This window comes from Onychomys torridus, chromosome 8 (assembly GCF_903995425.1).
Source record: "Onychomys torridus chromosome 8, mOncTor1.1, whole genome shotgun sequence".
NCBI classification, from domain to species: domain Eukaryota; kingdom Metazoa; phylum Chordata; class Mammalia; order Rodentia; family Cricetidae; genus Onychomys; species Onychomys torridus.
The window spans coordinates 101,551,939-101,563,700 of record NC_050450.1 but is presented as its reverse complement, the minus strand read 5'-3'; the positions used below and the strand labels follow the sequence as shown (position 1 = coordinate 101,563,700).

Genomic DNA, 11,762 nt, shown 5'->3' with positions numbered 1-11,762 from the left:
CTGACCTGGGCTTCTGTTTCGACGCCTCTGCTGGTGGCCTTTGCCTTCCTCGTGCTCGCCGTGCTCAGTGGAAGCAGTCCAAACCTCAAGACAAGAAAGGCCATGTCAGCGAGGTGATCAGGGGCCTCGGCCTACCAGAGCCTCATGAGCTGCTCACCTGATCTGGCTGGAGGCCAGTGGCAGGATGTTATGGGGTTCTTGCGAGTTGAATGTGCTGCTCCGAGAGGCAAACTGATTCTCTGTACCAGTAACCAATCCGAATAGAACCTGCAGATAAGAAAGGGAGGGGCCCGTGACTGTCACCCCAAGAAACAGTCACTTCACTGTTTACCTGTTGCTTGGGATTTTTAAGAATTACTCCTTAATCTGCCATAGGTGAGAATCCCAAAGCCATGTAGTTCTTTTCTAAAACATTTGGGGTGTGTGTGTGTGTGTGTTTGCAAGTGCACGTGGAGGTCAGAAGACAACTTTCTGGAGTCACTTTTCTTGTAACATAGGAGTCCTGGGGACTGAGCTCGGTGGCAGGTCAGTGGCACACATCTTCCACAATGGGCCTGGCACCCATGTATTTCTTTTTCTGAGGCTCATGCAGATAAGCTTCACTGACCCTTACCTCCAACATGGCTACTGAAGCCCATGGCATTTTCCCTAATCCTCTTCCAGGAAGTGGCTGTAGCATCCCTGTGCACGAAGGACTGGAGCAAGCCTGGTGTGTGATTTGAACTAAGTTATCTCTAGTCACACTGAGCATGGTTGTGACCCAACTTACAGAAGTCCGCTGTACCAGGCGATTAAGGTTGCTGTTGAGATGTGGCGTGAAAACATCCAGGTCAAAGGGGTCAATGAGGGCCTCCAGTCTGTCAGTCACTTTCTCAATTCTGAGAAGAGTTAGAAACATTATTCTCCACACACTTCAGGATAGAAAATGATCTGGCAGTATTTTACTGCCATAGAAACTCTAGAGGTGGGCACTCTGCAGCCGAGTTGCTTGGTGTCCTTTTGACAATCAGCCTGCCGTGATGCCCAAATCCCGTGCCTTTCACTTACTAGACAGGTTCTGCCTGCTTCACTTGGCTGTGGAACTTATTCAGCAAGTATTAATTACACAGAGACTCACTGTTGAAGAGAAACCAGTCAACATGCAGGATATGGCTGGCTTTCTTTGGAGGTCTCAGGAAAGGGGCTTTGATGGCCCTCAGCTTAGACTGTTGTCATACGTCAGCATACAGACTATTGTAAGATGGTGCTGGACCATAGCTTAATACAGGACACAGCAGTGTGAGATGTTTCCCTGTGGTGTGGCCTCAGGGCTGCTCAAGTACTCAGCTCATAGACCCCTGCCTCCCCAAGACAGGGCTTCTCTGTGTGTAGTCCTGGCTGTCCTGACACTTGCTCCATAGACCAGGCTGGCCCTGAACTCACAGAGATCTGACTGCCGCTGCCTTCCAAGTGCTGGGATTAAAGGTGCTCGCCACCACAGCCTGGCAGCTTATAGAGATATGCACAGTGCAAGATGTGGTTTATTGCTGGCCCAAGACAAAGATCTAACTCCTGGACTTGAAGTAAGGTTTCTAATGAACGCTGTACTCTCCTAACACTGTAAAATGGGGAAATCCCTAGAGGAACCCTTATAAGTGTACTGTCCATTAACAACTGCATCAGGAAGAGGCTGCTTGGAGGTGCCCAGTAGGAATAGTCACCTGGAGTCTGGCTTGCTCCGGCCACTCCTCACCTCCTCCCCCTTGCTGGTCAGAACGATGTTGAGGTAGCGCAGGTCATAGAGGAGCTGCAGGGCTCGGTTCTGGGTCATTGCAAATGTCCCTTCTTTCTGCAAGTGAAGGCTGGCTGGTGAGGGGGTGATTCCTTACATGTTCCAAGAGCAGCTGCAGGTTATGCTTGTGTTACAGCTTGGTACAGTTTCAGAAGGTGCTGTTGACACCCACAGGGCCAGGTTAGTCTCAAAGTGTTAAATATAGAACTCTGGTCTTAAAAATTTCAGAGACCCAGCCCTTAAAAACAGGCTCTGGGCTGTAGGTGGCCATCACAAAGGGGCAAGGATTCTTGCCTGGAGATTTATGTGAGCTCTGAGGCCCAGGAGTGAAGGCCACTGAATTTGCTCAAGTCAGGATGGCCCTGCCTTTAAATGTTCGCAGTGAAACCGTAGGGCAAGTCAAGGGTCAAGGGCACAGGTGCAGTGGAGGCTGAGAGGCTAGGGCCTCCTCCCATCCTAAAGAGAACCTTGGTGCCATAGCTTCCTCCATCCTCCATCTCACCTGACAGCCAGCACAGAAGGGCTGCATTGCTGTGTGTGACAAGGCCACTCAAGCCAGCTTAGAGGCCCATCTGCTGCTTACATTTGATCCTGAGTAGATGAAGGGGTTAGACTTGCCCAGCCTGTGTGGTGCCAAAGCTGAGCTGTTTTTACTGTGAAAGCTTTTACCCTGTCCACCAGTCCTGACCTTCAGGGTGACCAATATGAACCTGAGGTCGGGTCAACTTGCAGAGCTGAATGCCTCTCCTAACACAATAGAGCACATTTATGGGCCTGGGCCTGGCTTGGGCAATGATACCATTCTGTGCTCTTTATACGAACTGCCCAAATCCAAGAACAAGCAAGGTCTGTTTGTTTGGGAAAACATTTGGATACCTACCTTTACCTGTTGTTCATCTGTGAGTTGCTCATAGGCAGCTATGACTTGGGCCATGCAGGTCTTCAGCATCTCCTGCAGGGTCACCTTTGGCAAGGCATGGCCTCCAACCCGATTAACTTCCTGGCATAAGCTAAACAGGAAGGACTGTACATACCAGGACGGCTGAAAGATGAGAACAACACGTGGCTAAGTGCATTCAGCAAGCCACACGTGGCCCTCACATAGGGTACTTACCTTGACCTCTCCACTTGAGATCTGCCCAAAGCGCTCAGCTGTTCCTCAGAAGGTACGTATGGAAATGGCTTCCTAAAGCCACCCCGCTTCCCCAGAACAGTTTGTTCCCCTTTTGCAGCCCAAGTACCTGTGACAGTGGGACAAACTCACTTGAGTAGGGAGGCGTATCTTAGATGTGACGCTGCTGCCAGACTCCGTTTCCTCTTGAATTTCTAGTTCATCCCAGTTGGTGGCAGTGGCCAGGATTGAGCCAGCATCACTTAAAAGCAACGACTGCGTGAATCCACAAATCAGAAACTGGTGATAAAAAAGAGAATGGCCACATTAGTTCCGCAGGGCCCTTGCAGTGTGTGTAGGTGGTAGGCAGCCAGCCCCACTCTCCTGGCAAGTTAACACTCAGCAGGGGAGTGCACATGCTAGCCCCTGTGTACTGGCAGGTGTCACCTGGTTGGAGACCACAGGGGCTGCCATATTGACACAAGAAGGAAGCAGGGTTCCCTGTCCAGGTTGGTAAGACGGAAACATGCTGCCAAGTCTAGGCTGCGGAACAAGGCATTTACACCCGATCTGCCTGGCACAGGTTATGGTAGCTATGACTAAGCACTATTTGTCTCTAGGATGGCCAGTCTGGAAGAAGACCCCACGAAGTCATCATTCGGTCACTCACTTTCACAAGCGCTGAGCTCCAGACCCGGTAGGCCATGATGCTCTGTTGGAGCAGAGCTTCCTTCACTTCCTGCCACAGGGCCTGCTCGGGGAGCACCTCTTGAGCTTTTCCCTTCCCTTGCTTTTTCAGAGCCCTGGCCTCTCTTGCAGGTTTTTCAGAGCCCCCACACTTTCCCACAATACATTGCTTCAGGTGAGGGCACAGTTCTCCCAGGGACTGGCAGAGTCTGGCCATGAAGAGGACTGCGTGCAGCTTGGTGCCATGAAGGACATCCTTCTGGTCTTGTGTGACTTCTTCAGTGGTCTGCAGCTCTGCCTGGATGCAGCCCACAACGTACTTGATGCAGGCCACAGACTGAGTCCTCAGCATGTCCTGCACAGTCCCAGCATCTGCGTATCTATCAAAGGCAGAGTTCTTAGCCTGGTGCAGGAGGGAGGGGTCCTTAGGCAGTGGTGTGTCACTGGAGGGAAGGTAGGTCAGGAGGTCGTCCAGTTTAACCTTCAGCTTAGAATCCAGGGCTGAACAGAAGTTCTGTACACAAGGGCTGACAGCTTGAGCTTTCATGGAGAGGCCACTATTGGCAAATTGAGCCCGGTTTGCCACGCTGACCCAGGCAGCATCAGGAGGCAGGTCACTGGGACTCTCGGACCAGAGGAAAAGAGACATGTTCTGCTCAAAGTGGACATGCTTATTCGATGTGGAGTTGTTGGTCTCCAGTTCCTGCAAAGCTGAGACCAGAAGCTCTTTGGAGCTGTTGGAGATGGATTCAAAGCCTTCTCTGGTCAGTGTCTAAAGAGAAGGAGGGCGGAGTTTTAGTCATCATTACTTTATGGAAATTTCCAAACGAGTTGAAATGGCAGTTTATGCCAGCATTCAGAACGTTCTCTACCACACTCACAGTGAGTGTTAGAGCCTGACCATGAAATGCCCACACAGGCTTGGGTTAACAGCTTGGTCTCCCTTGGTGGTACACTGGAGTGGCAACTTTAGGAGTGGGCTTCATGAAAACAGGGGCAATGGGTGTGTTCTCAGGGTCTGGACTTCTGCCCTCCCACCCGCATCTGTTTCCTGTTTGCCTGAGCTAAGAAGGCTCTCCCGAATGCTCTGGTCATGTGTTCTGCCTCACTACAGCGAGGCTCAGCCACATGTTCTTGCCATGGGCCCGAACCAGCCAAGTGACCATGCAATGAACTCTTAAAACTGAGTTAAAATACGGGCTGGAGAGATGACTCAGGTTAAGAGCACTGGCTGCTCTCCCAGAGGTCCTGAGTTCAATTCCCAGCAACCACATGGTGGCTCACAACCACCTGTAATGAGATCTGGTACCCTCTTCTGGCCTGCAGTCATACATGCTGTATACATAATAAATAAATAAAACTTTAAAAAAAAAAAAACTGAGCTAAAATACATCGTCCTTCAAGTTATTTCTGTCAGGTCACAGTGATGAGAAAAATGACTGATACCATTAACACAGTGGCAGAGAACAAGGACAGCATCACTGGGGGCCCCCGACAACGACCTGCTGTTTCTAAGCTTTTAGAAAATTTTAGTGGTAAGAAATAGGGGAAGAAAACACTAAATGAGGGCATTTTTAACGTGGTCAAAGGCCACACTGGACTTGGGTGTCAGGTGGTCCACGTGATGCGCACCGCACCTGTAAGCGATCCAGGAAGAGCTGCTGCATCAGGTCCTCCCAGAACAAGAGTGGCTTCTCCAGAAGCCGCTGACACACCACCTCCCAGCTGTGGCTGGCGGACTCATTGCTAAGTAAGTCCCATATGGCATCTCTGATCCCTGCGAGACCTTTCATGCTCTTCACGTACAGGAGCAGGTCGGTGACCCCCGTTTTGATGTCTTCATTGCACCTGTAAGAAGACCACTTCCTTGGGCTCTACTGGATTCCCGGATTTTGTATTGTGGTTTTGTTGTTGTTGCTGTTGTTGTTTTTTAAAGAGAGGTTTCACTCTGACTCCTGTCTAGCCTGGAACTCACTATGTAGACCAGGCTGGCCTTAAACTCAAGAGATCTGCTTGCCTTTGCCTCCTGAGTGCTGGCATTAAAGGCGTGCACCATCACTGCCCGGCTTGGAGATTTTATTTGTAATTATGTGTACTTGTGTGTGTACGCAGGTGGGTAAACATGAGTGCAGGTGCCTTCAGAGGTCAGAGGCAGCAGATCCCCCTGGAGCTGGAATTATAGAGGTGGATGTCAGCTGCCTGATGTGAACTGAATCCAAGTCCTCTGGAAGAACAGCAAATGCTCTTAACCGATGAGCCGTCTCCCCAGCCCTTGGAAAAATAACTTTCTGATGCTCCTAGCATGGGTACTAAGTGGGTACAAAGGGAGCAGTGCACCCTGAGTGGGTAGCTGACATGTGGTACATCACCCAGATGACTGAGTCTCAGCTTGTGCCTCACAAGTATGGCCACATCAAAGGCTGCGTGCAGGTCAAGCCTCAGGGATACTTTCTGACTGCTTACATGTCGATCCATTTCTGCAGTGTGTCTTTCAGGTACTCCTGGCTGACAGGATGTGCAAGAGTTCGGAGCTCTGGCTGGAACTCCATAATGGAAGCTGGCAGGTGTCTGAACCAGCTGCACAACCTCATCTCCCCTTGCAGGACACCGATGCCCTTTCCTGGAGAAAAGCCAAGTGAGAAGAATCCACACTGTGCTTTCAACAGCGTATTAAGAATTAAAAAACCATGAGGGAACTTCCAAAATCCTAGCTCGCCCCCCCGTTGAGGGTTAATCTGGATAAAAGGTTAGATTAAGAAACTACAGGTAGCCGGGCGGTGGTGGCGCACGCCTTTAACCCCAGCACTCGGGAGGCAGAGCCAGGCGGATCTCTGTGAGTTCGAGGCCAGCCTGGTCTACAGAGCGAGATCCAGGACAGGCACAAAGCTACACAGAGAAACCGTCTCGAAAAACCAAAAAAAAAAAAATAAAAAATAAAAAGTACAAGGAATGTCAGGCCCTCATTGTTTGGAAAAAACATTGTGTGTGGCAGCTTTCCCACGTTCTGCCATTCTGCTGGTTGAGGAGAATACAGGTCAGGGGGAAAGAAGGGTAAGACAGGGAAGGGAAGAATGCTGTGCATTCTGGTGTGCGTGCGTGTGTGCATGCGTGTGTGCATGCGTGCGTGCGTGCGTGCGTGTGGTGTGTGTGTGTGTGTGTGAGGTGGGATCTCACCATGTCACTCAGGCTGGTCTCCAACCCTGAGCCCCAGTGTCCTCCTGCTTCAGACTTCTGAAGTCGCTAGGACTACAGGTGCATGCCACTGTACCCACCAGTCCTTGACATTCTAACAACAGAGCTTAAGTTATCAAAAAGTGCAGGCTGGTCAATTTCCTTTCCTCAGTATCCTAGGTCCCTTGACGATCCAAGGGAACAGCCACTGGCAGCCCTGCTCGCTGAGTCTCCTGGTCATCCCTCAGGCCTGCACTGTGCTCCTTGGGGAGTGCCGGTCACTGTACTCTGTAGGAGGCCACTCAGCACCCTGGTCTACAGAGTGAGTCCCAAGACGGCCAGGGCTACAGAGAAATCCTGTCTTGAAAGACAAAAACCAAAACAAAACAAAGAGCCACTCGGAGTTTGAAACACAAGGCTCTTGCAAGGGAACCTCAAACTTCTGTTTTCCTATGCCAGGGCAGGTCAGTCAGTACTCACCTTTCATGAGAGGGATAAATGATTACATGGCAGCTCGGAGGGGGAGGGAGGGTGCTATGTACCTGTGCAGTGCGTGTGCATATGTGTGTGTGTGTGTGTGTGTGTGTGTGTGTGTGTGTGTGTGTGTGTGTGTGTGTGTCAGTAACTACCCTGTACTCATTTCCTGTCACCTTTGGCTGCCTACAGAGTTCACTCGACCATCCCACCTCACCCTGCAGTCCTATGATGCCAGGGATCTCTCGTCATCCTCTCTGTTCACTGATACAGCCATCCTTGTGGTTGCAGATACTGCCATATGTGTACTGCAGGTGTGTATCTCTGGGGACACCTGCTCACTCCTTGGTCCCATTTCAGGGTCTCAGTGTTCTCCAATGTCTCCTCTGCAACTGTAGGTCCATCACCAGCCCCTAACCAGTTCCTCTTCTAGTTAACGTGGATACTTCCCTTCCCACATGCTTCCCAGCCAATCCTTCATCCCCAGTCCTCTCAACAGAGATCGACTGTCCACTTACCCTATCTCATGGCTCCCTTCTAACCCAAGTCCCCATCCTATGTCTGACCCTGGGCCATGGTGACAGCCTCCTGTTAGCTCTTAGTCTCACTCTGCTCTGAAGGACTCCACTGTCACATGAAAACACTTCATTCTAGCTGGGAAAATGCTACCCCAAAGAGGTATGGGACGCATGGGCACATGTGGCAGAGGGAGCATCCCAAGCCTGCAAGGTCACGGAAGAATACCCGGATCTCTGGGTGAAGTCCAACCCCCCCACATCTGGCCCACACCGCTGTATATTACCTGGCCCCGGGACGTGCCTTGGGCCTCTTCTCACTAGATCCTCCCCTCACTCTGAAACTTCTCCTGCTGGCCTTCTTCGGCTTCTCGGGTGCACTAACATCCTTATCTCAGGACTTTGAGCCTCCTCTTTCTTCTACCTGGGACTCTCTTCCTTTCCTCACTCAGTAACTCCTCTCAACCTTCAGCTTTCAGGGTTTTGTTGTTGTTGTTGTTGTTTGGTTGTTTGGTTTCTCTGTGTATCTCTGGCTGTCCTGGAACTCACTCTGTAGACCAGGCTGGCCTTGAACTCAAGAGAGATCCACCTGCCTCTGCCTCCCGAGTGCTGAGAATAATAGGCATGCACCACCACTCCCCAGTGAAGTCCTCTTTGGCCTTGGGAAGATCCTTCCAGTGTTGCTAGGCAACTGGTACCTTACATTTACAGCATCTGCTTTTACAACTCAACTGTGACATCCACGGAGCAGGAGATGGAATCTTCTCAGTTCACTGATTTATCCCCAGAGTATGGCACAGCGGCTGGGACATGGCAGCTCAGTTGAGTGAATGAGAAAAGGTTCTCAGCTCACCCGTGGGATGCTGGCTTGTGATTGTCTCCAGGGTAGAGAAGAGCAAGCCACAGGGCAGGGATGGGTCTGGCAGCACACCTTCTGGTAGAGTGTAGAAAAGGGCATGGGCTTGGTTCAGAGTAGTAGCCAGCAGCTCTACCAAAGAGCAAATCTGGGCCTTGATGCCAGCACCTGTAAGAAGAAGCCACCCTCTTTTAAACAATTCCCTTTAGCAAGGCTGAACACAGAACCCTGATGCCTCAGGCTCTCTTGACACATGCTGCTCCATCCCCTGTTAAAGAATTACACTTTAGAGAAAAGCACACCCACCATGGTGAGGCTGGTTCAGAAGTTTCTGAATGGTTGCCTTTCTGGCCATCAGGAAGTCTGTGAGGGCTTGGCGGGGAGAACTCTCCTCCAGGAGCATTATAGAGCACAGGGCCTCGGCCACAGCCTGGTCCGACACGTTCTGGCATTTGAGTAGCATCTTGCTTTCGTGCAGAATAGTTGACCTACAAAGACTCACAAAGATCAACAAGAATGGCTAACATTTGGGGTGAAGTACCTCAGTACATCAGGAAAGAAGACAGACTCCGTGACCCAGTAGGGGTTAAGTGAGGTCCAGACATCTTTAGAGAGCCTATGGGTGCTCACTTACCGGAAGTGGCTGGCTGCTGCCACCTGCCGGATGAGTATGGGAAATCTCGAGAGGATGGGGCTGTATCTGGAGCTAGAGGAGTCCAGCTGGAGCAGGCTGTGCAGATGGCAGCAGAGCAGGTAGAGCTGTGTGGCCTGGAGATGCTGAGAGGTTTCCATGGAGCTCCATATCTTCTCGGGGATCTCCAACAGCAGCTTTATCTGGGCAGCCATGCTGTAGAACTTCTCAGATGCTGGCTGTGGCTGAGGGCGGAAAGGCGAGCAAACAAAAGCTCCGTTTACACAGGCTTGGGGAGAAGTTAGGGGACAGCTTGAGATTTGAAGCTTTGCCGGGTGTGGAGGCGCACACCTTTAATCCCAGCACTCAGGAGGCAGAGGCAGGTGGATCTATGTGAGTTAAGAGCCAGCCTGGTCAACACAGCGAGTTCTAGGACAGCCAGAGTTAAACAGAGAAACCCCATCTTCAAAAAAAAAAAAAAAAAATCTAAAGTTTCATTAAGCTAGACTTAGTACCACTCAGCCAGTGGGGCACTGAGGCCCGAGGCAGGCCAACATCTCACCATCTGGTTGTTGGTGGCAGGCACCTCCTTTCTCTGACATCCAGTCTTCATTTTCTCTCCTCACTCTTTGAGAGCACCAGAGATTTATGCTCACTGTTCTTTGCCACCCCTGCACCAAATTTTCATCTGGCCCAGGCTTCATTTCAGGTCTCAGTCTGCCCTCTCACCTCACTATTCTGTCTTCATCAGTGCCGTGTGTGTGTGTGTGTGTGTGTGTGTGTGTGTGTGTGTGTGTAACTTTGGCTCTTTTGTGCTCCTCCCCATCTGCCACGTGAGGCAAGCAGATCCTTACAGACATCAAATGCTAACAGTTCCATCTTGGACTTCCTAGGACCCAATCCTGTGGGAAAATGAATTTCAATTCTTTATGAATTACCCAGTGTCAAATATTTTGTTATAGGCACATAGCTGGTCAGAGACATCAATGTTCCAAGTCTCAGCTGTCCTTACTGAGGAGGACCCACACCTAAAGCACTTCCTTCAGAACTATTATATATCAAACAGACGCAGTTATTTTGGTGATTAATCACTTTCATGGTAAAATATTTTCTACTGCTAATCTAAATTACATTAAAAAAATTCAACTTCTCATAGACTTATTTCCTTGATTAGCATGTAAGCTTCAGAAAAGACATTGGGAGGCTTCTGTTTGTGATTTGAATGGAGAAGGCATTTGTGGGGCTGCCCCTGAAATTCATCAGTTGTAACTATGAAAATCAATACATTTTTTAAAGTAGGCTTATATAGTTGAGGTTAGCCAGCTGTCTGGTCATTTGAAGGGGACTGTACTTAATGCAGAGCTTAAGGAGTGATAAGGGCCAATGTATTTCCAACCTTCTATGCGCATTTTCATCACGATACCCCAGGTTTTTATTTTTGTTGTTGTTGTTTTTTTTTTGTTGTTGTTGTTTTTGTTTTTTTGGCTTGGATTTTCCTGAAAACCAAGCAGCATGAGAAGGCTAGCTCCAATGAGTGTCAGATTGTGCTTTTGTTGTTTCTACTGTTCCAGTAACTTCTCTCAGGTTAAAAATATTTACCCTACATGCCCTCTGTTCATGCCTAGGCCAATGCCAAGGTTAGGATGTGCTTCCCACCCCGTCCTTCCACTTCGGGTCTTTAAAGTTTCAGGGAATGGAAGACGGGATGACTTGAATTTTCTAGACCAGCTTCGCTGCCTAAAATGAAATTGTTCACCTATTAAAAGGGGGAGGGCCTGACGGCTGAGGCTGCCCTCCCCCCAGTTCTCCAGGCTCGGGTTCAGGGTGGGATGAGGAATGAATGACTTGATGGGAAGACGTGAGCAAACGGGAAAAATCTGCTCCTTGACTGTCGAGGGACCCCTGGCGTTTTCAGTTAAAAGGGAAGGAGAGCGCTGGGAACCCGAGGGAGGCGAGGGAATCGTCCGGAAGTCCGGGAAGGCTCCTGGAGCAAAAGGCCCGGCTGACTTTTCGGGAGCGGACCAGCGAGCGTCCTGAGCAAGGCCGGCAGACGCCTCCCGGGAGCACAGACCAGCGCGAGGGGCGGGCTCCTCCGGCGGAAGGTGAGGGGTGGGGTCCGCCGGACGGCGAGGGCGGCGGGACGTGGCGGGTTCGGGTCCCGGACTGACCTGCGGGGCCCGGGGGACCCTGGACGCCGCGGAGCCGGCCTGGCGGAGGCGGGCGCAGTACTGATCGGTGGCCCGCACGGCGTCCACCAGCCCCTCGGCGCAGCGGCGCATCTGGCCGATGGTGTCGGCCGCCTCGATCAGGTCGCGGTATCGCTCGCCCACCATCTGCCGCAGCTCCTCCTTCTTGTGCTCGATCTCCGCTCGAACCTGGCGCTCCAGCCCGCGGATTTCGTCCGCTCCATGAGTCTCGAAGAGCGCGTTGGGATCGCGCAGATCCAGCCGCTTCAGAGCCGGGGAGGCGGTCGCGGCCGCCATGGTGCTAAGCCAGAGGTCCGCCGGCTGCTTCCGCCTGCCAGCTCCGCCCCGCCCCCTCCGCCA

At 51.2% G+C, this 11,762-nt stretch overlaps 2 protein-coding genes across 2 annotated transcripts in view; one reads left to right on the top strand and one right to left on the bottom strand.

Moving 5' to 3' along the window:
* The window catches only part of Cog1 (component of oligomeric golgi complex 1), a 12,880-nt gene extending 1,118 nt beyond the window's left edge, over positions 1–11,762 (bottom strand). Inside the window, exons 1-13 of the mRNA XM_036196357.1 lie at positions 11,385–11,762; positions 9,220–9,461; positions 8,892–9,073; positions 8,583–8,753; positions 6,033–6,189; positions 5,207–5,417; positions 3,553–4,341; positions 3,036–3,182; positions 2,652–2,813; positions 1,701–1,828; positions 770–878; positions 158–267; positions 6–84 (exon numbers count right to left, since the gene is read on the bottom strand). Of these exons, the coding sequence (XP_036052250.1) occupies positions 6–84; positions 158–267; positions 770–878; positions 1,701–1,828; positions 2,652–2,813; positions 3,036–3,182; positions 3,553–4,341; positions 5,207–5,417; positions 6,033–6,189; positions 8,583–8,753; positions 8,892–9,073; positions 9,220–9,461; positions 11,385–11,699 (2,802 nt within the window). The 5' untranslated portion in view covers positions 11,700–11,762. The remainder of the gene's footprint in view (positions 1–5; positions 85–157; positions 268–769; positions 879–1,700; positions 1,829–2,651; positions 2,814–3,035; positions 3,183–3,552; positions 4,342–5,206; positions 5,418–6,032; positions 6,190–8,582; positions 8,754–8,891; positions 9,074–9,219; positions 9,462–11,384) is intronic.
* Positions 10,954–11,762, top strand: part of Slc39a11 (solute carrier family 39 member 11) — a 410,909-nt gene continuing 410,100 nt past the window's right edge. The window contains exon 1 of the mRNA XM_036196367.1: positions 10,954–11,318. The gene's annotated coding sequence lies outside the window, so the exon portion shown is untranslated. The remainder of the gene's footprint in view (positions 11,319–11,762) is intronic.